A 25,555-nucleotide genomic window follows, 5' to 3' on the forward strand; every position below is an offset into this window, starting at 1 on the left:
CATGGTTCTATATGAATAAAGAAAGATATCCCAAAGAAACAAATCTATCCTTTTGAAATTTAAAAAAGAGTAAAAGAGATTTTAAAACATAAAATGTCCCACTGGGGCAAACTACAGGTGTTGGATACTATCTAGTCACACAGTCTGTCTCTGATGGTGCAAACAGCAGATGCTATTTAAGAAGCACGCAAACGCACCTGCTTTCTGACTTTTGTTTTCTCTGTGCTCTCGCAACATCAATAATTATTAGATTAGCAATCCCAAAACATACGCTCTTGTTTGTTCCTTTTAGTATTTCTTTATGGACCTGTTGTCTTTGGACTTGTCTAGTCCCATATGAACCCGCTGACTATGTCTGCCTCCTCAGGCAGCTGTTCCAGAAGTCCATCTGGACATATCTTTTAAGTTGTTCGCTTATGGCTTTCCTTGAATGCCCCCTAGTTTACACACTTGAAAAGCTCTTTTCCTAAAACCTCGCGAAGCAGAACCAGAAAGGGGAAAGTACTTGGTTACTTTTGCAAGACTTTTGCATCAGATCTTACAGAACTGCATGTGATACGAGGAAGGTATCTTCACAGTTTTTGTGATGAAAAGAAAACTGTTGTGATATGACAAAGTTATCCTCACATTATTCACAAAATTGGGATCTCCTCAGCATTTTTGTGGCAGCCTGTCTCCTTAGGCACACCTATGCAATGTATAGGAAAGAAGGAATTTTTCCTGACTTGAATTCACAGCTGTTTTGCGGTAAATTCCGCAGCTGTGACCAGAAACTGGATGACCTTGTTAGTAGGACAGCCACAAAGTAGCCACAAAGTTTGGTTTTGATTATAACGTCTGTTTTTCTTCTTCTTGAAGTCTGTTCCTTAAAATTTGATGTGCTCATGTAATTGCAATGTAGTTCACTGCCCTGCTTTACCTCCGGTGAAGGGAGTTTGAGACTTCGCAGAGGAGTAGAAGAGAAAGAGAGAGACAGACTGACAGACAGACACAGAAGCCCACAGTATGGAAAAATAAATGATATCACTGATGGGCTTTTCTGTCAGTGTATATGAGTTATTGAATGCTTAAGCAGAAGTATTACACATTTTTTTCTAACCCTTATCCCCTATAAAACTCAACAACTACAAAGATAACCTGCATGTAGTTTATTAGTGGTCTTACGTGCAGTCATCTTTTTCTTTTTTCCATTTCTATTTTGTTTTTTAAAAAAAGTCTGTAACAGAAATACAAATCAGATTCCCTCCAGTGGTGTAGATTTTCATTTCTCAGTAGGTAGATGGAAGAAAAAGATACATAATTCACTTACACTTCTATGAATCCAAGATTTTTTGGAAGTGACTGGTGTTTTGGAAAATGTGAATGATTGGGGCAGGCATCTTGCGTTCTTCTGGCATCTGGATTTTGGAAGTGTTGAGCACCCCATGTCTGAAATGCAGCCCCTTTAAGGTATCTTAAAATAAACATGACGCAAATGGAGGCCTTTGAAACCACTCATCGCTTTCCTGGTTGTTAGTTTTAGTAGTTCTGGACTCTTAAAATGATTACTTTCAGGTATCGTTTACTGCCTCTGGGCATGAATTTTAGACAGTTGCTGAACGACACCGGTGCCATCTTGGTGCACATTTCTGAGCAGACATGTTTGGATCGGTTGGGCAAGGCCAGGTGTTGCCACTGCCCACCCTTCCTGCTGATGCTGGCCTCCTGGCTAGAAAGCAACGGGAGCTTGGTGGGGCCAGCAGGAGGGCATACGGCTCCTGGTCAAGGCAGAGGGATGCCGTGGGAGCTGAGGGGGCTCTGGGCTTCGGGGATTCTTCACACATCCTGTATTCAAAAGTTATTTAACAAAATGCCTTAAAAACTTCATGAAGGAGGGCAGGAATCCAGGCCTCCCCTTCCCCACAGAGTGCTCTGTGCCGGCAACATTGTGAGCTTTGATTTCTTTTTCTTCTTTTTGGCCCACAACATCAACTTCATTGTGGAGCAGCCTGAATGGTTTCTAAGAGGCAGAGAAAGACCTGCCACCTTCTGTTCCCTTCAGATCCTTCTGATCTTTTCAGATCAGAAAAATCATCCAGGCTACCCTGTGACAGCATCTTGCATGCGAGTGACGTTAAACCCAGCCAGGTCATCTTGCCTTATGAAGAGCTCTTCAGGAACAGCTGGAGAGAATTATTTGAAGGCAGCTATCTTAGCTATTTAAGAAATCACCCTGGTGGCTGAACCATTGTCGCCATTTCTGAGTGCTCCCCTTAGGTGTGCTGGCTATTCCTTTGCTCCCTCATGATCTTCTTTTCATTTCAGTCTGAGATGTTTGAAGTTTGGAGGTAGAGGGTACGAAGTGCAGGTTGCCAGGCTCCATAGGAAAATCCTAGTACCTCAGACTCAACCCTTGCTGCTGAGCGCAGGGCAAAAGAAAGATACTAAAGAAATACGGATTCCCCCTTTCTGTAGCACATCTGTCCAGCTGTGTCTTAATGCATCTGCTGCTGGTGTCATTGTTTTCCAATAAGATCCACTTGCTCAGATGGTGTCTGTCTCCTCTACTGTACCCTACAAATTTGCCTGCTTGCAAGTTGGACAATGCCTGGCTTAGCATCTTCCTTCTGGAGGCTCATATGCCGTTGAAGTAGATGTAGATAAAGAGGACATCTCTCGGAGGTAAAATACGTCCTTTTGATGGCAGCCATTTTTATTTATATAGGGATGGGAATAGCAAATACACTTATTTAACATTTAAGCACTTGGTGTAAGGCGTGTCACTGCGGGCCAGTGAAACTGGCATCTGTATTTGTTAAAGCAGGGCTGCTTTTGTCCTTTAGGTAGGAGGGTATTTTTCCACTGGGGAGGCATCATCACTTTTTGCGTTGCTCTGCGTGGGGTAGAGAATGCGAAGGAGCGATGCTTGATCAAAAATACCCTATTGACGCAGCAGTCTTTTCCCATCTTTAGAGTGGAGAATATTGCCATACTCAGTAAATATAAGTGAGATGCATTAAGTGCAAGTTGTGCGTATACATCTTGGGGCTCATACAGTCTGTTTCCTACTTGGGGCCAGAGGTTCCTCTTCAGTATCCAAGTTCCCGGGTCTCTAGTCAGCAGCACCTGCACAGCCTCCTACTGAGATAAAAATATATTTAGATCACAGCAGTTCTTTCCTGCCCCTCCTGAACTGTTTGGGAGGGATCTCCTGTGCCCTTGCTTTGGATAGGTTAAAAAATTAATGTTAGATGCAGGTGCTGATGTAACTGTAGTCACAGAGCAGCACTGGGCAGGATCTGCACCTCTGAGCTGAGGTCTTAAGTCAGTCACGTCTTGTGGCTGAATTGTGAGTTTGTCTTTTTACCACGTAGGATCTGAAGAATGTTTCCAAAGTTTTGAACCTGGACTTGCAAAGATGGGTATTGTTGTGCATGCTTAAACACCTAGAAAGGAAAAAACCACAACCTGTATTTCCAAGGGTGCTATCTGCTTGGAGCTCCCAATGAAATTTGTCCACTTATTTTTTTCTTTTAAACTGATTTAGCTGAGGAGTGAAGATGTCCTAGGCATTAACCACTCACAGAGAAATAAAATACTTCATTCAGATATTGGTTCTGCGTTATGTTCGTTGATCTTGGTGAATTTGATAGCGTCTTCAGGCTGGTGTTGTCTAGTGTTGGAAGTATATGAGATGAACTCACAGTGCATAAATGGAAGCAAAAAATGCCGCTGTATAGTAAGGAGGCATTGTTTCAGCCTCATGTATGACATTGTAATTGTATGTTTTTTAATGAACAGACCAGAGTAGTTACACTTAGTAATGTTTGTTCACTAAAAAGGAAAAGGAGTGTTAAATCATTGTGTTCTTTGATGAATGGCTTGTACACTGAAGAATAAATTGAACAAACTGGCATAGAGCTCAGTGAACATGAAATCAGCTATTAGAAGAAAGCTTGTGAACAAATTCTGAGCCTGATATGCATCTTTTGATTAATGTCCTATCAATCATCCATAGTGGCTACCTTAGCTAAGTCGTGCTGTAATCATTCATGGTTGCTTACAGGAACACTAGCAGGGACTATAGAGCTGCAATAACTGAATATTATTACTGATTTCTCCCTAACTCTTGCTGTGAACAATTACTGTTTTCACTATGTTTCTGCTTCCCTTTATTAAAAAGAATACAATGCAAAATGAAAAGAGAGTTCCTCAAAGACCAGTAAAATTCTCCCAGGGTATTCTTAATGATATTGTGTCCTAAATGGGCAAACTATTGTAATGCAGAGTTCTCACCAGGAATAATAGTAATGTAATCACATTGAAGCTGTCTCTTCGTGGATTGTAGTCAAACAGACAAAATGTATAGTCAGATTAATGAACACAGAATTTCTGTGGAATTATTACTTAAAATGGTTGAAATTATTTTAGCTCTTTTTTGTATCACAGTATTTTCAGTTAATGCACTTAACAGCAACAGCAATTAAGTCTCCAGACTGTAAATCTGGATTAAATCTACCCTTTTGACATTAGAAGAAGCCTTTATTCTTAAAAGGTATTATGCTTGCACCCCTCTCTTTTAAGACCTACTGTTTTAAATTTGTATGGCTCTTTTGAACTGTGATTATTTGGTGGCTTTTTTAAGAAAGAAAAAATAAAAATCAATGAATACACTTTTTCTTCCCCCCCGATTGTAAATTATTGGCAAATGTTTACAGGAGAATCTCATATTCCTGTGTGTGAAGATTTAGTTCCACACCATTTATTTCTCAAGTGTGACAGAAAGAATGCTTTGGCACTACCCACAGAATAGGTCCTTAGATGGCAATGTAATTTCCTCCAAAGTCACTGTAGTCTGGGAAATACGGTGAAGTAATGAAGTGATGACAGGTATTAACATGCATAATGGGCTTTAATAGACATTTAATGTTGTTTAACTGGAAGAAGGAGAAGTGCTTTCCCATTGGAATATTTCTACATTGAAACTCATTGATCACCAATTTCAAAGGGGAAAGGTTAATCCATCAGTTTCTGTAACCAAACGGCACTGATGGAAATTCTTTAGGTGACATTCTGGATGAACTGAGCTTTCCATCTTTGCAAACAAATGAGTGATATGACAAGCATGGTGTTCAGAACACATTTAACCAATTGATTTTCTCTCCTCTTGTAATAAGATCTAGAGACATATGAAAGAGCGTAGCATGAGCCAAGATTAAAGGAACTGCTTCATACACGCGAACATAAGGGAACTGTATTATCAATAAAAGTTCTATAAAGCATGTGGGCACCCATTCTTTTTCTTTATATAAAGTTTGTTATTGCAATAAATAGCTGTTATTGAACTGCTCGCCTTTTATTTCAGTTTTTCTGAATTTTATTTCGGTTGGCTTTCTGTGGTTTCCTGGTAAACGTTAGGAAAAAATGTTATGTTTTGTTATGGTATCATTTTTGCACTCACTAGTAAATCCAGGCCAACTCTGGTTTTAAAACCAGGATTTATCATCCTTTGGGGCATGACGAAAGATACGAGGAGGGGGGAGGGACCTGACTTCAGTTAATGTAAATATATCAAATATATTTTAAAGGTTTAATCTGTACGGTTCCATACTGTAATGACCCTCATCTTTCTCCTCCCTCTTCCCTCTTTTTTCTCCCAAATTCAGCCCTGCTCTGAGTTTCACATATCCTCCTACACCGGTATCCCTCCAGCAAATGCATCAGCAAATTATAAGTCGTCAGCAAACCCTAGGTTCAGCCTTTGGACACAGTCCTCCACTCATCCATCCTGCTCCAACTTTTCCTACCCAGAGACCTATCCCCGGCATCCCCAGTGTCCTGAACCCTGTCCAGGTCAGCTCTGGACCTTCTGAGTCCACACAGGTGAGAGACAACAAAAGAAATCTTTGCACCCTGTTAAATTAAAAATGAAATAAATGAAACAAATTATATAGTCTCAATGGCAATTAATCACCGCTGTCACCGAGACCCTTCCATAACAGTTTTCTTGCAGCTATAGCATTTGCGGTCCCTTTGTTATAAATCACAGGAGTGCATGCATGGTTCCTGATTGGTACCATGCTTTTTAGTCCTTATAAATATTTCAGTGTGCTGCAGCGGCTTCTCATTCCAAACTGACTCTCCTGGATCTTACACAGGAACTTAGTAGAGGTGGGGAGTAAGAAAAGGGGGAAAACCGCATCAAGACGCAAACACCTCCAAATCAGGCTGACTGTAATATACACAGGGTCGTATTCTGGCCTCCTCACACGGGTGTGAGTAACTCAGTCTGTGAGCAACAGAGGAACTCGAAGATAGTGCAGAGGTTTGAAGGTTTTTCTCCTCAGATTTGTGCAAAATTGGACTTGCTGAGTTTGAATTAATCATTTCAATAAGCCAAAGTGTATTCTCAAAAGCTGGAGACGTGCAGCAGTGAATCAGGACCATAATGTGGAGTTTATCACAGTTCGTGGTTTGCCTGTTATTAACTAGTGCTGTTTGTTTCCAGATGACCTGGGATAGGTTATTTATCAGTCTGGGAGCTGTTTATCTCCTGGCTAGCTTTTAGAAATGTAGAAGCAGAACATACTGTTGTAGGAAGCATATTGATTTTTTGTGGGGTCCATGCAAGTTCAGTTATCTCTAAAAGATCTCTGGATTCCTACAAGATCCATTTGCAGGTGTAGATAATGGTGTTCAGTCTAGCACAGCAGGAGAAAAACAAGTTTCTGGCCTGTTTATGTCAGCGGTAGTTTTGCTATTGACTTGGGAGAGTCCAGGACTATGTCTAGAAATTTTTGGCTGAGTCTCACGCTAGTGTTCAATTTTCCTTCCTATCCACCATTACAATGTGAAACACAGTAAAAGAGCCGAGATCTTGTGTGTGGATGTTAAGTGCAAAACCTTTCCTCTAAGTGTGAAAGAAGCAATCTTTCTCTTGTGTTTATTTGAATGAGTGCACAGTGATTTTGCTTTTCCAAATTGCCTTTCTGAAGTTGTCATTTTGTGGAAAATCAAGTTCTTCCTACCCATCCTTTGCCTGACAAAACCAGCACTGGTTTGTAGCAAGGAATTACTTCAAGTGCCTTTCTTCCTGTTCCCTCCCAGCTCCATTACAAGGTTGAGTGATGCAGCTCTTCCACAAGTTAATGCTATATAATTGAAGCACAATGTAATTGCATATCCAATATAATTAACAGTGTAGCTTCTCCAAATAAAGTTGCTGAGCAGATGCCACATATTTTCGTTCGGAGCTACATATTTATCACAGTCTAATTTTGTCTTCTTTTTTGGGGAAAAAAAAAAACAAACAACAAAACAACCCTGCCTGCAGCAGAATAAACCCACAAGTGAATCTGCAGTGAGCAGCACTGGAGATCCAATGCACAACAAGCGCTCCAAGATAAAGCCCGACGAGGACCTTCCCAGCCCTGGAGCAGGAAGCGTGCAGGTATGGCGGTCAAGTTGCAGCCATAAGCCTTTCTCATCTCGCTGCCGGAGGGAAAATGCACCTTGCCTGTAGCACGTGTTTTCAGGCTTCCTGCCCTTGTACGGCCCTTCATCTCGTGCACCCGTGGGCGGCGTCAGCTCAGGGTAGCAAGGGTCGAACATGGGCAGTGAGGGGCTGCGTTGCAGGATGAGGGCAGAGAGGCTGATGGAGATGGAGAGGTGCCTCTGGTCAGACAGAGAGCGCTCAACCCTCTGCTCGCCGTGGAAAAGTGAACCAGAGACATTCAAGTCTTTATTGAGGACATGTTTTCTCTTCAGCTGGAATATTTACACCACGTTGGCTTTTAGCCGGATTTAGCGCTGTACTGCATTGAGGCCTCGGCGTCAGGCTCCAGTTTTGTTTACTATGCTTTCTATGCCAGTTAATGCCATTGGTTTTAGTAGAGTGACTCCTGATTTACAGTGATTTGGGGGAGTTGAGAATCAGAGCCTCGATCTTGTGAGTGAATCCATGAAACCAAAGCAGAGGTCTGTCTAAATCCTTCAGTGCGTTTGAGATGGAAAAATAGCATGAGTGCATACTCTGAACCAAATGTTTATGTTAACATCTGACCCTTACTCTGAGCACATAACAAGCTGGGGAGGATGAGGCACCTTGTGGAAAGTCAAAATGCAAAATTAAATACTCTCCCCCCTGCTCACCTCATTCATGCACAGATTACAGGCAAGAACAGACTAATAAATAGCCTGAAAATTACCAGTCTGCTCTTGGAAAGGTTTTGTGTGCAAAACTGCCACTGGATTAACGATGAAAACTCAGCTGGGATTACCGGTGATCTGGTCTGTGTCTAACCGTAGTACTAAAGTCAAATTCCAGTTAATTCAACTATATTGAATAGTGCCTTTTTTTACTAGTGGTGCCACTGAATAATAAGGGGCAAGTGTACAAATAGACCTGGTTAATTATGGGGAGAGGGAAGCCAAGCCTTTATTATTTGCTTTGAATTGAAATGTAAAGGGAATTTTTTTAGAAATCCACTCTAGTGAGTACTTCTGGGGAGGAAAAATTCCTTTTACACACGTAGTCTGCACATGGCTTTTGGCTTACCAGGCCCGTTTTGGGCTTCTGTATTTCTTTTAATGCTGAAATAATTCACTTTTCTTCCTCCTCAGTTTCAGAATTTCCTCTCTCCTCTCCTCACCCCTGTTTTTTTCCTCTCTCCAGGAACAGCCAGAAGGAATGACCCTGGTAAAAGAGGAAGGGGACAAAGATGAAAGCAAACAGGAGCCTGAAGTGGTCTACGAGACAAACTGCCACTGGGAAGGCTGTTCCCGGGAGTTTGACACGCAGGAACAGCTCGTGCATGTAAGTTAATGGTATTCAGGAACTGGGTTTTAAAACTACGTGACCTTTTTCATGGGGGTCGGGTTCTCTGACCCTGTGCTGAGTCAAGTTTCTTAGCTAACAGCGCTGCAAACTGGAGAGGGGTTTATGAGTTTCTGAGAATAAAGAAAACTCGGAGCCACAGTGCTTGACCTGTTCAGTCAGCTAAAGCTTAGTGTAAAATTCAATAAAGTCTTCAATAGAGATTGTAATGGCTCTGATCCTGTAAGCCAGCAAACGCTATTTTGAGTTAGAAACTTTGATAGTTATTGAGTAATAGTAAGCTGGACATGAATTATTATTAACCTTTAGCCAAGTTTGATTTTTTTCTCCCAAAAGGGACTGTAACAGTAGAAATGGGTAGGGGGAATTCTTCCCCTTCCCTAAGGGGGAATTTGGTATCAGTTTACTGTTGTTCGTAAACTGAAGTGGATTATTTGGCTAAATACACAGAGACCGAGTTATTTCAGTCTTTTTAGCGAAAGCAAACTGTATGGTCTTATTTATGCTACACCAAATATTAGTCATATCTGCCTTGTTTTTTCTTCCCCTCTACTATTTCTCCAAAATAAATGATTCTTACTATTTTTTAGTATTGTAAGCTAGAAAATGAATGATCAAAATCTAGAATATAACCCAGCAAGTACAATTCCCCCACACACATACCAGCATTTCCAACCTCCTTAGCTAACAGCACCTCTCTTTATTGCTGGCATCATAGGACATATCTAAATACTCTGAAAAAAAAAGGCATTCCTCGTATGGATTAGAGAGGAACATCTTCAGCAAACGATCAGTGTGTCAACATCATATTAATTGTAGAAAACTGCTTTATACTTTCCTGGAGTTCATGCAAAAAACTATTGCATAATGTGGCCAATACTACTGAAATAACTTGTTAAAAATATATATTTCCACCCAAAATAAATAAAAAATCCCCACCGTATATTTCCAAGCACTATGCAAGATGGTAAACTGATGCCGCAAAGCTGACTTCAGTAAAGCAATGCCAGCTTTTTCTTCCTGGATTGTGACAGCCTTTTGGTATTGCAGTTATTTGTCAAGATGTATTTTCAGTATCTCGTTGGTACTAGTAGTAGTAACAGTAACAATAGCAATAATAATAAATGAAAGACGATCACAAACTAAAAATACTGGCAAAAATTTGACATTTTTAAAGAATCCTTTGGACACATTTTGCACAAAAAATACCTTAACATTTTAATAGGCCAAGATGAAATGTGAGGAGAGACTCTTTCAGTGTCATAATATCTTTTTGGGAAAAAATGCCATATGAATGGCTGCTGCAAAAGGTTGGACGTATTTAAAAGATCAAGTGTCGGTCTTGCAATTGATTCCATGCAAACAGACCGATTGACATCATCTGGGGCTCTGCACAGGCACAGTCTTTATATTTGCTAATAATTGTAAGGCTGAAGCTTTATGATGCCTGGCAAACCTTTCTCAATATTCAGAAATGATCCTAGTGATGATAATAAATAATTTACACCAAAATATACGAAATAAAAGAGAAATTCAGAAGAAAAGTGCCTTGGTAATGAAAAAAAGGAAGCGTTTTTTTTGAAGTTTCAGACATAAAATTTAATTGAATTCCACTGTGCCTGCTAGCTAATAGCTAATGTTTTGTAGTTTCAGGTGAATTAAATTGACAGTGTGATAGTTTCGTTGGTTTTGTTTTGTTTTGTTTCTTTTTTTTTTTTTTAATGCATTTTTTGTTTCTGGTGTGATTTTTGTAGTGAATCTGACTGTACTGTAAGGGTCAATAGCAAGACTCCTCTGAAAAAAGTGTATGTCTTATGTTTCTGCATGATGGCAACAGTTGAAATGGGTTTCTCTAGACATAAAGAAGGCAGATAAAAAATATTTCTATGACACAGGGAGTTCTTTTTGGCCGGGCTCAGGATTCAGCTATGTTATGATGGCATTTAAGATTACAAGATGCAAGTCCTGACTTGATACTCTGAAGACAATAAAATCATCATCATCATCATCATCATCGCAACCATCATATTCAAGTAGCACAAATCACGCTGTAAGAGTCAGCGTGACTCAGTGATGGAGTCCTGGTTGTGATTTCTTTTGCTGCTCTGACAAGAGCCCTGCTGTGGGGACTTGAGCGAGTTATTTCTGTCCAGAATTGCAAAGGGCTTTAGACATCTAACTCTGTTTGAAAGGCTGGCCCTTCACCCCGGTCTGTCTCTCCCATATTTTGTCTGCCCTTGATTGCCACAGCCATCTGATGTACAGCTGCGGCAACTAGGGAAATGAAGTCCAGGTCTCCGTAGGGCTTCACGGGAGCACAGTCCTGGTTTGGCTTAGGTGTGTGACTCTGGCAAAAAGCATTCAGTCCCTGAGCAGCAGTTCGGTCCTTGAAAATCTCCCCACTGACGTGGTTCATGTATGCCTCCTACCCAAATACTGATGGGTAAATCCGAGTAGATACACGTTGCCGTAACTGCGCTTACCGCAGTGTCTTTGCACTGGGCGAGTTCCTGACTTGGCGTGTGCATGTGCGCAGCTGAACTAGACACGGCATATGAGACTCCGTGGCATGAGTACCTCCTTTACTCAGTAATAGTTACATTGCTGGAGCTGGAGGCCTCATCAAGCCCAGAGTCCCGTAGTGCTAGATACTGCTCAAACGCAAGAGAAGGAATGGCCCTGATACAGGCATGAGGTCTTCACCCTGCGGCTCTGGGGCCGTGTACATCAGGCTGTTCATTGCCGTCTGGAGGTATCTGAGCTAGCTTGTGGGCAGGTGGGACTGGAGCTAGGATCATGCTATTAACCTTCAAATCTTGCAGCAGAGCTCTGCCACATTGCCTCTCCTGGCTATAGGCGCTGCCGCTCTGCAGGTGATTCCCAACCCGCTGGCAGACTCAGCAGAGCCTCAGTTGCTCCAGCTGAGCTTGAAGGGGGTTTTGAAGTAAGATGGTGGAGTGCCACCTGGGACATCAAAAGAATAGATAACCGTCCTGTTTGGTTGATTCTACTGTGGGGTAGTAATCATCAAGGCAGGGGCAACTGGCATAGATAAAGGCAATAAAGGCATAGATTGCCCAAGCAAGACTCATCCAGATAACATCTGCCAGCTTCCCTATATTCCCTGGCACTCAGAAGGGGTGATTAGCATGAGCAGAGAGCTACAGTTATGTATTCAGAAGTTGGGTGGGTGTTATACAGCCCTACATACGTGATACAACATCATATTGTGTACGCCCACTGCTTGCCCATACTATGGCTAATCAAGTGAACTGTATAGTGAACCTAAGAGTGAGCTACGTAGACCTTCACAAAGGATTGCAAGAAACCTCTGCCCTGTCGCTCACTTCACTGAGTACGTTGTACGTAACATGTATTCAGTAGAAAGGAAAATGCATTTGTATATTTGACTTGGAAGTATTTAGAGTATTCTGTCACCTGTACAACTCTCAGTTCCCTGGGCTTTGGAGGTTCAGCTGGGAAGAGGAAATTTATAAAATGCAGAGTTTCAGAAAAAAAGGACCTAAAAAGCATTCCTGATAAAGCTAAATTTTCAGAATCTACGCAGGGTAGCAATAAGTCAATTAATGAATGTAGGGATTTTTTTTTTCAGGGGAATAAAGCTACTGTTTGTAGCCATACCTAATAGTAAGATACCATACCCAAAATGTCTGATGGCACAGAATAGACTGTTATCCAAGCATTGCATCCCAAGGCCCTGGAATTTTTACGGAACCGCAGTGTTAAGGGAACAAAATAGAACTATGTTTCTAGCTGTTTGTTTTCTGTCCTAAAGGGTGTGAATTCTTGTCGTGCCAGGTTGAGCAGAGCTTGGGAGAGCTTTCCCACAATACACAATGCACACAGTTCACACTATAGATGTCATTACTCCCATCGTGTATAGGGTGTATACACAAGCATTTATGTATGTGTTTTGAAAGAGGTAAATATGAATTTGTGTATATTCTGGTCTTTCTGACACATGAAGATAGCTTTATTGTCTTTTTGGGAATGATGGGACCCGATTTACTTTGAAATCAACTGTAAGTGAATCAGATTCCAGCAATACCTGCGTTTCAAAGTGATGGGTGATATAGCATATACAAAACTGTAAATACAAACATAGCAGTGTCTGAATATGTGATATAGCTTTAGAGCAGAAATTGCAATTTTGGGCGCACTAGTCAGCATTTGATGACGTTTTTCTGCATTACGTTCTGTAGGAAAGTCCTTCTGTTATTAGTGTAAAAGGTGGGCACTAGTGAAAGTGTGCTTAGGCCCCAAGAGACATTGTTTTCTGACTGAATTTATGAACAGAACCTGGGCTGCTGTGAATAAATAACTATAAAGCTACATAAAAGAATCGTTATTGACCCACCCAGAAGGGTTTGACACCGCAATGATTTTGGTGCAGGAGCTCTTATTTTCAAGCGATATGTGCCACTTAGAATTCAGCATGGTTAAATTTTCATGATACGTACACCAAAAGGCAAGGTGTTAAACCATTCAGACGCTCTGCCTTATTTATAGCACCTATCCATCCTTCCCCCCCCGTCTCCTCCCCCCCTTACAGTTAATAGAAAGATTCATGATTCTTCATGGTTGTCTATCTAGCGTCTGACAGTACCGACTGCCCTGCTAAAGCAAGTCACTATCTATAATTGATATCCTTCTATGGAATAGGGTACCGGCTGCAATTGAAGGGTTTTGCTGAAAGCTCTTAAATCCTGACAAGTTCTGCCCTTGTTCTGATTCAGTCGCTGAGCTGCAGTGCTGGCATCCCAGGGTTATTTGAAGTTGGTGCAAAAGGGGTGCATGTGTTGCACGTTAGCAAATCACAAAGTTGGAGAGCAGCGTTAGAGCCACCACTGCGTTCGCCTGCCAGGAATTCTTATTTACATTGTGTTGCACTCCTGAAAAGATTGCTTACAGTACTGTTTGAACGTGTGTATTATAGGTTTTTTTCTTTCCCTTCTTCTTCTTCTTAAAAAAAAAAAAAGGATCTTATTTATTTTAAAGCTTCAGTTTGCTGCTGGGGTCTTTATCATTCAGCTGTTTAATTAATTTCTCTGCCCAGCGAGATATTATAATTGGGCTTAGCTGAGCTCAAGTTTGTTTTAAATATGTGATAAATGCACTTGGGCGCCCAGAAGCTAATAAGATATTGTATATTTTTGTAAATCTGCTTTTTTGTTGCAGTTTGTCTTTTTTTTTCCCCCAGAAATCAGTTTAAGAATAAAATACTGCAAAAGGGTTAGACGCTAAAGATAAAAGTTTGTTTAAGGAAATTATCCTTCAAGGAAATGACTGAAGTTATTGTTAAATATTAATACAATGGCAATCAGAAAAACGCAGTGCTGCCTATTTCTCATCCCCCTTGCTGTGTAGCCTTGATGATAATTATTTTTTATTCAAAAACATGCTTGAAGAACTGTAGAGCTATTTTTTTGTTAGTGTTTTCTCCTTAATTGTACAGCAATAAAATTCTCTCATTGTTGTTCCATTTGATTAGATGAGATCAAGAAGCCCCAAACTGACAGCAGTGGCTTGCATTCAGGATTTCAGTTGCTGAGGTCCTCCTGCCTATTTGTAAAGCCTGGAGCTCCTATTTGACTGGAGCGCTCCCCCAGCAATCTCCGGGGCAGCTGCTGTAACGCTCCACCAGTCTCCCTTGTCACACCAGAGGAAAGTTTCTAGTGTTCCTCAGGTACCCACATGTTCCCCAGGTAATCGCAGTGCACTGAGGATACCCAGAAAAACCATCATGCAAAGTTCCCTGACTTGAGTTTCCTTATGTTTTTGCCCTCTGCTCCTACAGAATAGGGCAGGTTCAGCTCTGACCGGCAGATGTTGGCCTGCCACCCGTGGAGACCTCTGTAAAACCTGGCTGGTTTTACACCAGGCCACACCCTGGCCCAGCTCAGGTTTTGCAGCGTCTGTCGTGATATGAGGCGCCTTGATCAATGATGTGCACCTCGAAACGCTTAAGAACGTGTCTGATTGGGAGGTGAGGAGCACACCACTCTCTGAAGGACTAGACCTCTTTGGAGTGAGTCATTTTGGATGCCCAGAAATAAGGACACTCAAAGTGAATAGACTTGAAAGTCTCACTCCTTCTGCTACCATTGCTGCCTTTGGCCTGTGGCTTCTTCCTCAGCCCCTCTCCTGTGGGAGAGTGGAAGGTAAGGACTAAAGAGAGCTTCACCTCTCTTCTCTCAAGAAAGATCCAACTGCAATAGGAGGATAAGCCAGATGAGAGCAGTTCCCCTGAGCTGCGGTGGCAGAGCTGTAAATGACCCTGAGAGTCACGCGTTGCCCACCGCTTGCAGGAGGAGAAACTGCCCCACGGGCAACCATCCCTGAGCTGACAGGATGCTACTCGCAGCTGTGTGGGTAGGCATCTATGCCTGAAAGGAGGCGATTACACACAGATGCCCCCAAAAAGGCAGATTATCCACTGTACATTAGCCATTTCTCTTCTCTCGGTGCTGGGGGTGTCCTTGCGACTGCTTGTGATGCAGGTGAAGTCTCAGATACGTGAAGCAAGTCCCTTCACAATCCCAAAGGCATGTAATTACACATCCCAGTTTGCATGCGTCTCCAAATATGTGCAGAGATTTATTTAATTTTTAATTCTTCTTTGCAGAGGCAGTTTTCAGTGCATTTTCATTATAGTTTTATTTGGCTGTAGTGCAGTAACACGGTGAAGCTTGCGCCTGTTTGCAGGCTCATTGTGCGTGGCAGTGACAGCCACTGCCCTGAAAAGTACAGAAATGTTTCCTTTAAATTGAAAAGAGTAAGGAATAGATAAGAACATGAAATCCATTATAGTAATCATTTTTTTCCCGACAAAAGGAGAATGTTTTACGTATGACAGCAAGGGGGGGTTGTTGGTGGTTTTATTCTATTTCATCTTATTTTATTTTTTACTCAGTGGTGTCTGGACTCTAACCCATATTCAGAGAAGCAACACTGGGGACAAAAGAAATCATCTTCAAGTGAGACAAGCTCAGGGCTTGGGACAACACGGAGAAGGCAGGGAGTTGTTTTAGAGGCAAGCAAGTGCCATGGAAAGGTTTTTTCCCAGTTTGTGCATCCCCTCAGTTTATTTGATCTTTGTAGCTGTGACGGAACAAGGGGGAGGAGAGAGAGGGAGGAGAGATTATAGCAAATAATCGTGAGAAACATCTGTCCAGAAGTTTTTAGATTTTGAAATCTCTTCCTCACTGCCTGTTTAAAGGCTGAGTTATGACACCACCTTATTGTGCTGGATTATAGGCGCACAGTTTCAAACTGTGCCGGAATGGTAGCATCATTTATAGGGCAGCAATTAATTATACGGCATAGGAAAGCTAGTAAGCAGACCTGTGTCCCTAAGCGCATGTTCATTTTCTCTTTGTTTCCATATGGGTGCCTAACACAGACTTGCTTAAATGAAGCAAGTCTTTAACCCCCATCAAAGGTAACTGTGTAAATGCTGTTGGGTTTTAAGGTTAAGTAACCGCAGACGGACCTCACTGCTGTTCTGTAGCCTCAGTAGCCCTTGGGGTCTGACACGGCCCCTGTTTGCCTTCCCAGCACATCCCTGCTCAGCGCCAGCCACCGTGATGCCCTCTGCCTTCCAGCAGTGTTAAAAGTCAACACTGCTGCCTTGTGAAGAGATCTCATTCACTCCGGGCTTGACCCAAAGGCCAGCTGTGCTTTGGCTCAGGTCCTCTTAAGCGCTCCACTACACAAGTGCATCGGCAGTTCCCCTACCTGGAGTCTGCCTTTTGATGAATCACAGAGGAGAAGGGGGAAAAAAAAAAATAAAGCGGGGATTTCTTTTTTTGATAGAGAAAGGTTTACAAAAAAATAAATCCACCCTAATCTGTGAAGTATTAAGAGGGGATTTAGAGAGAGAAATGTAATCATTTTTTAATTTTAATTCCTCTGTAATTAGCATTTCTTTCACAGCATTAGGAAAACTTGTTGTTAGACTGCTGCTGCTATGGCTACTGTCTGTATGAGTTGCCGAAGTCATTGTCTTTAATTGGTGTCCCTGAAAGAGGTTGCTAAACTATGACATGTCATTTAAATAGTGCTTCTTTTTCACTGTTGTGGGTAGGGATGAACTTTGCTCCTCCTGCGCTGCGAGAAGTTACTCCAGTCATTTAGATTGAAATCGGAACAAGTGGGCACTTGAGTGGAAAGGGCTGTGCGTGGCTGGGAGCAGGGTTTGACCTCTGTCTGTGCTTTTAATCACAAAGCACTATTTAGGTGGTTTGTGGATATAAGTATTTATTTGAAGTGTTTATTTTGCCTGAGAGTTCAGCTAGTGAACTCTTCCGGGTTTCATAGGTGACTTCCAGTTTTGGGGAGAAGTGCAGGATAAGAAGCTGCCAGCCAAGTCCCAGAGGAGCCCGTGCCGACTGAGTGACAAACGCATGGGCAAGAGTAAAGCTGCACAGTCAGTTGGCTCTTCGGCTCCTGACTCTTGTAGGCATATAATGGAAGAGAGAGAAAAGGGAAATCCCTGCCTGCTTTTTTTTGCTGCCTCCGAGCTGCAAGGAAGGTCGGGCTTGTGCATTGGCTCCAGGCACCTTTCAGTCCTGACCAACGGGCCAGGACAAAGCAGATTTCGCCTGGACAGAGCTGTGGTTTCTGTGCAGCTTTTTGCTGTCTTGCTACTGCTGACCGAGTGATTTGCTGTTACGTAGCCTGCGTTATTACAGTGAACCAGTGGAAGATCTCTCTTGAACCTTCTGGAGTCCGCTGTTTGGTGGTGTGCGTCTCTGCACTGCTTTTGTCGCCTCCCAGTGAACGGGATTTTATCCATAGTGCAGCCCATCTTCGTATCTTTGTCACAAATGCCATGTTCTCCCTCTTAGCTGCCCATATTCTACCCAAAAGGTTTTCCCGTAGAAACACGATGCCTGGAAGAATAGAAACCTGTAGGTGCTGGCGTAGCTATTGCACGTGGAAATGCTTTTTCTCAGACAGAAGTGGCAGATCAGCATGCACGAACAGAGGCAGGGACAGGCGAGCTAAATACAGGTGTAAGTGCAGCTTCTGTATTCCCTTTTGAGAGGGCTGGGCTGCATGGCTTCATTTTTTGCAGTCTCTTTTGTTTGTGTAACCTCTTAATAGAAAGAAAAGAAAAAAGCAGATGAGCCTTTTATCGTGGTGAAACAAATTTAGTGTTTTCCAGTGCTTAAACTTTTGTGTGAGCGTGACTTTTCTTCAAGGTGTCGGGTGCCTAATCTATAAAATGAATGGGTGGTGGTTGTGTCAGGAGTGGGTCCTCTTGTGGCTTGCACTGTGTAGGTATGAGGTCTGCATATACCATTCTTACGTGTATTGCAGGGCTGAGATGCTGCAGTTCTCCGTGAGATAAAGTAGTCAAGCTGAAAATGAAACAAAGCTCTAACTGTATCCCTCCTTGTGTTTAGCAGAGATAAACTACAGTGGAGTCTCAGTGCTGCTCCGTTTGGCTTCTGGCAGCAGCTTTAATTGGTAAAATGCAGATTTTTTTTTTGATCAAGAGAGGATTATTCTTGTTATCAGTCTGGAGCATCTTATTTCAAGATGAAAAGGCTTCGCTGAATTACAGATGCCAACATTTTTACAAAGCACTTTGGCGATTGACATCTCAAAGAGAAAGTATGATTTATTAGCCTATAATGGCTAACACTGAGCACTGGGCTAGGTCCCACTGTTTTGTGAAATTGCTTAATATGAATTGCCTTTTTGTGTAATTCAAGCCCCAGGTTTTTCAAATAAACTTAGAATATAAAGTGTAAGAAACATTACATACCTGGAAAGGGAAAAGGGTAATGGGGCTGTGTAGCTAAAAAGAAAAGAAAGGCAAAGGAAGAAAGGGAGAAAGGAAGAGAGAGAGAAAAAGAAAGGAAGGAGAAAGAAAAAGAAAAAAGAGAGACAGAAAGGAAAGAAAAAGCAAGACCTACTTCTAAATCCATCTTGGTGGTGCTTTTTTACAGTAGTTTGGTTGATATCTTGGCAGGGTAAAGATTAATAACAAGCCTTGTCGCTATCAGTACCTGCTTGTCGATTCTCTGTAACAGGGCTGTCTGTTCAGCATGGAAATTATTGATTAAATAAAAATTGCTATTAGATTGTGATGTGATCCATAATCACAAACAATGGTGGACATTCCTCTTTCAGATCCCAAGCCATGCATCAAGTTTTTCCTTGCAGTAATTTATATTGTGCTGACACTCGCACCCATTAGGCTTTTATCCTCTCCTACATGTGTCAAGAAAGCACTAAAAGAAAGAACAGCAGCAGCACAGCGGCAGGTAGGAACTCACTAAATTTTCAGAGAGAAGCACAACGTAGCTTTGCTTCTAGTTAGCAGCTTAGCCCGGCAGTGATTTCTGCCAGATGAGGGCAACACCCCTTGAATTCAGGGACCTCTTTCAGAGTGTTTGCAGTGAGAGCAAGAGCTTGCTCCACGGGTATTCGTACCTCAAATTACTACTGTCCTTTTTTCCTTCCGTTATTCCCTTTGCTCTGGTTTTATTTATGATCATTGCTTAGGGTACACCCACAGTTAGCCACTCCAGGTCAGGACGATGGGGAAAGGGGATGCATCCAGGGAGATCCAGTATGTTTTTGTGGGGTATTTTTAGCATTCTGGAGTGTGAAGTGGCTTTCCTGTATTTATTTAGCTCTGATGCTTCCTAATTTGAGGAATCCAGGATTGAAGTGCTTCAGTTAAGACTGCATCACTTTAGGCTGAGTTAATTAAAAAGATAGTATCTCACTGTTCTCTTCACAGCACATGTGAGCACGGTACCAACTTTTTCTTCGTGTGAGAGCCTTTGTGGAAAACTGAAGGAAACTTAGTCAAAATGTTTTCCGGAGTTTGGCCACTTACAGGAATTGTGCCCACACAGCTTCTCTGTCCCTTTGTCTCTGAAGACTTAAACAATATATATTTCAAAACTGATCAACCCCACCTGGCCTGGCTGCCAGGGAGAGGCATTCCTGTAGTTCTGGACTGTGCATTGTAAATTGTTTTGCCACTTACCAGCACTGGGCAGGACTACTAAAAGAGTTTTGTACCTCTGTATGAAAGCTGAGAATGTAGAAGCTTAATACACCGTGGGTATGTGATTGGTTTTTTGTTACTGTGATTTTTCTTAAATTTAGTAAAATTAAGGCTTTATCCTTTGAACTGTAATCAGTGCTAATTATAATATTTCTGTGTCTCACTACTGTTGGGGTAGTTTTTGCACCTTTTTCTTGCGCGTAAAGCTTTTCCAACATTATCACAGATGATCAAGAAAACTCTACCTGCAGTATTTGACCGTTTACCACATTACACTCGTCTTAAAAGAGTCTTTAACAGTGAGCTTAGCTTACTTCATTATGCAGGGCAAATATTAAGTTTTCAGGTTTGGCCACTGTCATTTAAATCAAGAGACTACTTCATTTTGCAAAGCCAGAGCATGTGCCTTGCACACCTCCCTCCAGCACAGCCACTTTCTCTGCGTGGATCAGAGCCAAGGGATTACCAGCCAGGAAATTAATTGCCAAGGGGATTCCGACACTTGTGGTTAGTAAAAAAGCCTGAACAAAGAAGTGTGTTTTATATCACGTACTGTAGGCGCCAGGCTCCGACTCTGATAGTTTTTGGATGAGGGAGAGTTACAGAGATACAGGACTGCCCTTTGGTTTACTCCTGCAGACTTCTGGGGCTGACTGCCAGCACAAGTCTGTCCCATTCAGATGGTGACACAATGGTATGTAGGAGAAGAGATGCATCTTTGAGATAAACCAGACTATTTAGGATTGATTTTTAGTTACCAGAAGCACCTGTAAGTTCACTGCAAGTCAATTAAAGTTTGTGCATGGAATGCTGGGCAGAAACACAATTGGCCTTGGCTCTTTTTGAAGTGCGTTAGGTGATACCTCCATGTTCTACTCAGAGATCCTGTACAGTTTTCATTCCAACAGCTCAGACGTATGTCTGTAGTCTAGCTACAACACAAGACTCTCTGTGGCATATATGAGAGAATAGAAAATGTTATCCCCTGGCAAGAGAGAGATGAAAGAAGGTATCTCTGCTGTCGCTCTCTGGGGCATTAAGGGTGACTAACTTCTAACATGTGACAGACCGTTGTGTCCTGGTGTGAGACACACAGGATTCATTTCTTTTTCAGTAATTTTACTTTTCAGTAAGGTCTCTTCTGATGTTAGGGAAAACCGCATTTTAAGAAGACTAGTGTCTGAATTTGTGAAAATATTTACTTTATAGACAGCTATGGTGTGTAGGTTTCAAGGTCTCAGTGTTTCCAAGCTAGGCAGGCGTGGGGATGAGGAGGAGCGAGACCTGAGCACTTGACCCAAGCTGGCCAACAGGATTATTTCGTACCATGAACATCAGATTCAATATAGATTAGAAAGTTTGCTGAGGAATTATCCCTCTTCCTTGATGGCTGCCATCCTGAGAGCCTCTTGCCCCAGTGCTGGACCCCTGAGGCCTTCTCCTCCTCCTGAAGCCGTAGTGCTCCCAGTGTCCGACATTTGCTATCCACTGCTGGGAGTGCACAGCTTCCTACTGATAGAACAGGCTGAGTATAATCCTTCTATATTTTATATTGGTATTAGGATCGATACTGGTTCTTCAGTATTATTAATGTTAATTATTTACTAGTATTCTAATAAATCTGTTTATATTTCAACCCCCATCTTTCCTTGTTTTTTCCCCGATTCTGCTTCCCAGGTGGGGAGGGGTCATCAGGTGATAGAATAATTGTCTAAACGGCAATAAATTGTTGTGGCTTCTTCAAACCATAACACTTTGCTAACCCCGACTTTCCTAGGATGTGGTTGGGACAACCAAGCCTAGTGCAGATGTGAAAGATAAATTCTAAACGCGTGCCCAGTGGAAGAAAGCCGAGGGAGGTCTCAGAGGAGCAATAAACTTCTAACAAGCTTTAGCACATGAAGCAATGTTTCTTAGAGATGTTAGGAAGGAAGTGCCCGAAATATCTTCTCCAGTTCAGTCGTGATGTCATGGCTTTAGCACACTGCTGCTTCTGTCACCCAGCAATGTTCTGTTAATTCTACCAGGATCTCCTCTGTGATGAAACAAACATTAAAACATACATCATCGAGTAAAGATTTTGGTAATGCTTATCATTGCCATCATTTTTCTTTGTATTTTCTGTGAAAAGTGTTCTGTGACGCTACATTCCTGACTTTCTTAGGGGGTTTTATGCATTTCATTGCAAAAACTGGATCAGGCGTTATCTCCTAATCTGAACTGCAGCTTTTGTAGTTTATGTATAAGGAGACACTAAGTGCATTTATTGGAAAAAATCCTGCTATTCAACAGTCTCTTTCTGCAGACAAAGCATTGGTGTTTTTATCATACAGGCAATTTGGCTGTGTCCATGTGGTAAGCATAGGACTCTCTTTAAAAAAATTAAAAAGACTTACTGATTGATTTACACGGGAGGATCCTGCTGAGGAATATCTTTTATTTTAAGCGGATCAGTGTTAGCTGTGCTGTAATCATTGAAAAAGTGCTAAGAGCAGAAGAAAGTTGCGTGGTTTTACAAAATCTGGTCCAAAGCTAAACTAAACGAAGCACAGGTTGTTCAGCAAGTGCTGTCTACATGCTTAGTGTTACTGTCCATATGTTTAATGCACTCTGAAGAGCAGATCCTGTTTAATTATCTGAAGTTTACCTTGCTATTTCGCCCCATTAGGAGCATAGGATTTTCAGTAAAAGACAGCAATGGTGTAACTTTTTTGTAAGGGATCAAATAGTTTGCTAATCCTTCTACATAGATAGATGACCCATTGTACCAGTCTGGGAGTTTGGAAAACTTCAAAATCTTATTCAAAGAGGACTTTTTAGCTTTTCTTGTTCTACCTTGCTCTATAGCCTTTCATAGATTTATAAGTTGGCTCATGGGATTATGTGGTTTGTCTGTGCTAATATAAAATGATACAAAGCTGCTGTAATAGGTAGTTACATTTCAACTGAGAGAGCCTGTTGGTGCTAACCTGCTTGCAGTCTATTTCCAAACCCGTGCACTGAAAGACAGTGTAAATTGTAACAGATTTTTGTCATTAAAACCATACAATTTGTATAAAACATATATAAATGGCTTTATATGTTCATGTGGTGCACTGCAGTTGTTGGGATATTTTGCTGACTACTTTTTTACTTCCATTTATTTTCTGCTGTAGGCTTCTTTACTGTTGAGCAATTATTTCTTGGCTGCACCAGTCTGGTCTGTGTTATGGAATGTCAAGATTAGAAATCTTTTCCCATTTTATTTTCTTGTGAACGTGCCCTGTTTTAAAGGAAAATATTATTACTTTGAGCGTGGTTTGAACCCACGGCTCAATAACTAACTATGAGAGCTGCTAAAGCCCCGCTCCTGCTGAGAGCTCAGTGCATTCGGACCCAATCGAATTTAATGGGCTCAGGGCTGCCATAAGAGCCCGTGTGAGCAGAGCAGCTCGCCGAACGAAGATCTGCTCGTGTCAGCCAGGAGCAATGGCTGGAATTTATCAAAGCCAAACAATATAGGGGGAGAATAGTTAATTTCAGGTTTAATATACACAGCAAGTCTGATTTCCATTGAAGTCGGATGAGTTATGGTGGCAAGAAGGAGGCCTATAGACTTTTGTCTTCTGCAGCAATGTGGGAAAACATCCAAAGTATTTAGTTCTTCTGCCTTGTGTGTGCTGGTGTGCTTCTTACAAAGTCAGGACGGTATTTTCATTCTTCATACTATTTGCAAGTAAGATGAAATAGCTTATTGTAATGCCTCGTTGTGATGACTTCCTTCTTAAGTGTGCTGGCAGGAGTCCCCTGTGGTCTTTTTTTGCCAGTGAGAAAAATTCAGAAATAGAATATATCCTTTTAAGTGTGTTATGCTAACATCTGTAGTAGTGCTAAGTGCCAGGCTGTTCAGGTGTTTGTTTTTTGGTTTTTTGTTTGTTTGTTTGTTTTTTTTAAGGTAAGGCCTGTTTTTTTCACGTATGTTTTTGTTAAAGATTGTACACAGCTGTATGTGAGTTCTGATTTGTAAAGAAGGAACTCAGCCATTGCCCACGTTGGGTACTGCCTGTGAGGGATTTTTAATGGGTTTTAACTTGGTTTTCCTGGCAATTCTGTAGCAGTTGCACGTAAAATCAATTTTTATCCCTAAATGCAAAGATCACGAAGCAGAAAATTTTGAAGTTGAGCCGCAGGTGGTTTTCTCTCCTTCCATAGCCAGTCGCTCCTAGAAGGTATGAGACAGTATGTTTTCTAGGCATCATTCACTGGTAATCTCAGACCTGGTGAAGGGCAGATGTTTGGTTTCTGGCCAGTCTTTACCCTCTTCCCCGTCCAACTGTAGGAAAAACTCTGCCCTTGTTTGTGCACTACTGTTTTGACTAGATTGAGAGAGGAACGTGTAACAGATTTGCGAGGATTGTGGAGCTCTTTGCAATGAGGATCTCCTCTCTTTTGAGTTTATGGCAGGAACAGGTGTTGCACCTCCTTGCAGTCGTGCTGTAGAGCTGTTTCCTGAAGGCAGAAATCCTTCCTGCATCTCAAGCTGTAGCACTCCTGCCTGTAGCCAGCTCTCAGAAAGCCTGTGGGGTGAGCTTATGTGCATGTGTGATGGAGAAGGAAGGCAGGCAGGCAAGGTAGTACAGGCTGAAGATCACAGAATCACAGAATGGTCAGGGTTGGAAGGGACCTCTGGAGATCATCTAGTCCAACCCCCCCACCAGAGCAGGGTCACCTACAGCAAGTTGCACAGGACGGCGTCCAGGCGGGTTTTGAATGTCTCCAGAGTGGGGACTCCACAACCTCTCTGGGCAAATGAGCGCAGGGCTAGGGTGTAGGATTTGGGAGAAGACCACCTTCAGTCGCTGTTGCGTCATAAAGGCCAACACCACAGTTTCATCACTTAGCCAATGGGTGTTAAACCCTTCAGCAAGCAGCCTTTGTTCAGTCTCTTCTTCCAGCCCTGGCCTTTTGAGCCAAGTTTGAATTCTCCATCATTGGTGCACACTTTGCCTGGCTTCTTTCTCTCTCTGCTTTTCTTCTTGCTGGTCTGTCTTGGGTCTCTTGGTTTATGTGGCAGGCACCAAACTACCCTAAATTTTTCTCATATAACCTTTACACAGAAGACAGGTAAAATATGGGTATAATTTGGGGACCTAAATGCGAAGAGCATAAAAACCACAAAGTAAAAGTGAGCCATAAGTAGATACGTAAGATTATTTTTCTTAAAGTGATTTCTGTACGTTGCTGAAGTCTTGGTGAAGGAGAAAGTTGCAATGGGGTTTACCTATCAGGTTGCCTTTTCCAAAAGGGATTCCTTGCCTATGGCAGGGGGGTTGGAACTCGATGATCTTCAAAATCCTTTCCAACCTAAACCATTCTATGATTCTACCCTACAGCAAAAGGCTTTCTTGCTGTTTAGCGAGGCAGTTACATGGTCAGTGCAGCTCTCAAGCCGTGCATCCGAACACGCACAGTTTGCACCAAGAAAGATGCTGGAGTGAGTGGAAGCTGGAGGAAAGTTCACCAGCGTCCACACAGTGGAGAGCGTAATACAAACTGCAGGAGCTGTGCACAGGAGTGAGTGCACTGCGGCGGAGGCAGCCGGGAGGGCAACCAGAGCAGGGAAATAATGCAGACGGCAGATGGGTAGGAGAGAGTGGTTGGGAGAAATGCCAGGAGCGGTCAGCTTGCAGTTGGCCCCTCGGACTCTT

General features: G+C 42.2%; 1 protein-coding gene across 2 annotated transcripts in view; it reads left to right on the forward strand.

The window, feature by feature from the left end:
- The window catches only part of GLI3 (GLI family zinc finger 3), a gene marked incomplete at its 5' end in the record, with an annotated part of 195,914 nt that overhangs the window by 150,701 nt on the left and 19,658 nt on the right, over positions 1-25,555 (forward strand). The window contains 3 exons of one of the 2 annotated variants that reach the window (XM_082479513.1): positions 5,646-5,862; positions 7,313-7,429; positions 8,654-8,794. In XM_082479513.1, the coding sequence (XP_082335639.1) occupies positions 5,646-5,862; positions 7,313-7,429; positions 8,654-8,794 (475 nt within the window). The remainder of the gene's footprint in view (positions 1-5,645; positions 5,863-7,312; positions 7,430-8,653; positions 8,795-25,555) is intronic. The other variant, XM_082479514.1, reaches the window with a different exon arrangement.

This window comes from Vanellus vanellus (assembly GCF_965231255.1).
Source record: "Vanellus vanellus genome assembly, chromosome: 2".
Lineage (NCBI taxonomy): Eukaryota > Metazoa > Chordata > Aves > Charadriiformes > Charadriidae > Vanellus > Vanellus vanellus.